This window comes from Rhinoderma darwinii, chromosome 2 (assembly GCF_050947455.1).
Source record: "Rhinoderma darwinii isolate aRhiDar2 chromosome 2, aRhiDar2.hap1, whole genome shotgun sequence".
Classification (NCBI taxonomy): domain Eukaryota; kingdom Metazoa; phylum Chordata; class Amphibia; order Anura; family Rhinodermatidae; genus Rhinoderma; species Rhinoderma darwinii.
The window spans coordinates 6,453,065-6,455,349 of NC_134688.1; the positions used below are offsets into that span (position 1 = coordinate 6,453,065).

Below are 2,285 nucleotides of genomic sequence, written 5' to 3' on the forward strand. Positions count from 1 at the left end.
TGGATTTTTTGGGTGACTGAGGAGGTTTGTGAACATTTCCAGAGATCCTGCAGGCCGGGAGAGGGGACTACAGGTTGCTGGAAGGTGGAGAAGATGCCTCCTTCTTCTAAGATGATGTATTACAATGTCTCCTATATTAACGCCGATTCATGTAAAGCTTTACTAACTCAGTGTAAATGTTTTCCATGTTGGGTAATTCTGTTCCTATGTCCTCTTCATCAGATCTCGCGAAGAAAGAACCAAGATGGAAAATGGATCTTCAATCCCAACCAGCTTTGAGTTCTTGGGGCTCCTGGAGATGGAAGGTCATAAATTCCTCTACTACGTTCTGTCTCTAGTTCTATTCTTCACCATCATCATCTTGAGCAGCTTCACGGTGTTTGTGGTCCTGACTGAGGAGAGTCTCCATAAGCCTATGTACGTCTTCATATGTAACCTGCTCTGCAACGGGATATTCGGGAGCTGCTCATTTTTCCCCAAATTATTGATGGATCTGTTGACGTCTTCCAAGACCATCTCTCGAAATGGATGCCTCATTCAGTCTCTGTGTGTCTCACTTTTTGCCTTCTATGAAATATTGACCTTCACCATCATGGCCTACGACCAGTACTTGGCTGTGTGTCATCCCTTCCAATACGTCACCATGATGACCAACAAGAAAGCCATTCACTTACTGACCACGTCACTGGTCTGCTCCTTCATCGTGATTCTGGTGGCCATTCTCTTGACCATGAGGGTTCCTCTGTGTGGGACACAAATCAAAAATATTTTTTGTGACAACATGTCGATATTTATCTTGGCCTGCACCGACACGTCCGTTAATAACATCTATGGGGTGTTTATAAGCGCTACCTTGTTCGTCCTTTCCACCATCTTCATTGTCTTCTCATACATTCGGATCTATTTCATTTGCCGTAAGTTGTCCCCGGAGTCTAGTAAGAAGGCCACGCACACGCTCGTCACCCACTTAATAAATTTTTCCATCTTTCTTATCGGAGTGGCATTTGTTGTCATACGTTACAGAGTTGGTAATGTCAATCTCTCCATTAGCGGCCACATCCTGCTGTCTACACAGTCCCTGGTGTTACCACCGCTTCTCAACCCCCTGGTGTTTGGGGTAAGGACGAAAGCTCTGAAGATAAAAATGATTCGCCAATTGGAAGAGCTTAAAAAGTGGATACATTTATAAAACAGAGAAAAGTCGCGATGTGTACAATTTTTTCTTTAAGAAGTTTACAAGGTTTGGTATTTTTTTGCATTGCTCTTGGTTGCTCTTCATGATAGTAGTAGAATATATTTAATGGATGGTGAGATGAAGTGACAGACGCCGGCAATGGAGCGCGGAGCAACAAGCAAAACAGACGCTCTAGGACTCGATCACACACAGAAACAATAACTGGGATATCGACCCAAAGATCAAAACTCAATGTTTTTTATTGCCAGGTTGCCAACAAACATATGACAAGTATTAGGTTTAGTTACAAATCACGTCCCTGCTATCGAGCCGGCGCTGACATGCTCCTACTCAAGATAAAATTCTGGTTACTTGCAGCTGCCACTAGGGGTCACTCACTGTATACAGATTTATATAGTTTCTATTGCGTTCAATACTAGCTGCATATACCGATCAGCCATAAGATAAAACCTCTGCCAGGTGAAGTGCATAACATTGATAATCTGGTTACAATGGCATTTGACAAAGGGGGGTGGGTGTATTCAGCAGCAAGCGACTAGTCAGTTCTTGAAGTTGATGTTGGAAGCAGGAAAAATGGAGAAGTGTAAAGATCTGAGCGACTATGACAAGGACCAAGTTGTGATGATAGATGACTGGGTCAGAGAATCTCCGGAACGGCCGGTCTTGTGGGGTGTTCCCAGTCTTGTGGGGTGTTCCGGTATGAGGTGGTTAGTACCCACCAAAAGTGCTCCAAGGAAGGACAACCGATGCCCAGCGACAGGGTCGTGGGTGCCCGATACTCATTGATGTGCAGGGGGAGGGAAGGCTAGCCCACAGATGATCTACTGGAGCATAAATCACCGATAAAGTTACTGCTGACTATGGTAGAAAGGTGTCAGGACATGCAGAACCTCGCAGCTTGCTGTATATGGGGCCGTGTACCAGCAGATTGGTCAAAGCGCCTATGCCGACCCCGGTCATCCACCAAAAGTGTCTACAATGCGCACGTGATCTTCAGAACTGGGGCAATGGAAGAAGACGCCTGGTCTGATGACTCACGTGTTACATCATGTGGACGGCCGGGTGCATCACTTACCTGGAGAAGAGATAG

The 2,285-nt window shown here is 45.4% G+C and overlaps 1 protein-coding gene across 1 annotated transcript; it reads left to right on the top strand.

The window, feature by feature from the left end:
* The first annotated feature begins 244 nt into the window (after positions 1 to 244).
* LOC142740346 (olfactory receptor 4B13-like) lies at positions 245 to 1,189 on the top strand. The gene has a single exon (XM_075849895.1). It carries the CDS (start codon positions 245 to 247, stop codon positions 1,187 to 1,189), a length of 945 nt encoding a protein of 314 aa, XP_075706010.1.
* Positions 1,190 to 2,285: the final 1,096 nt, after the last annotated feature.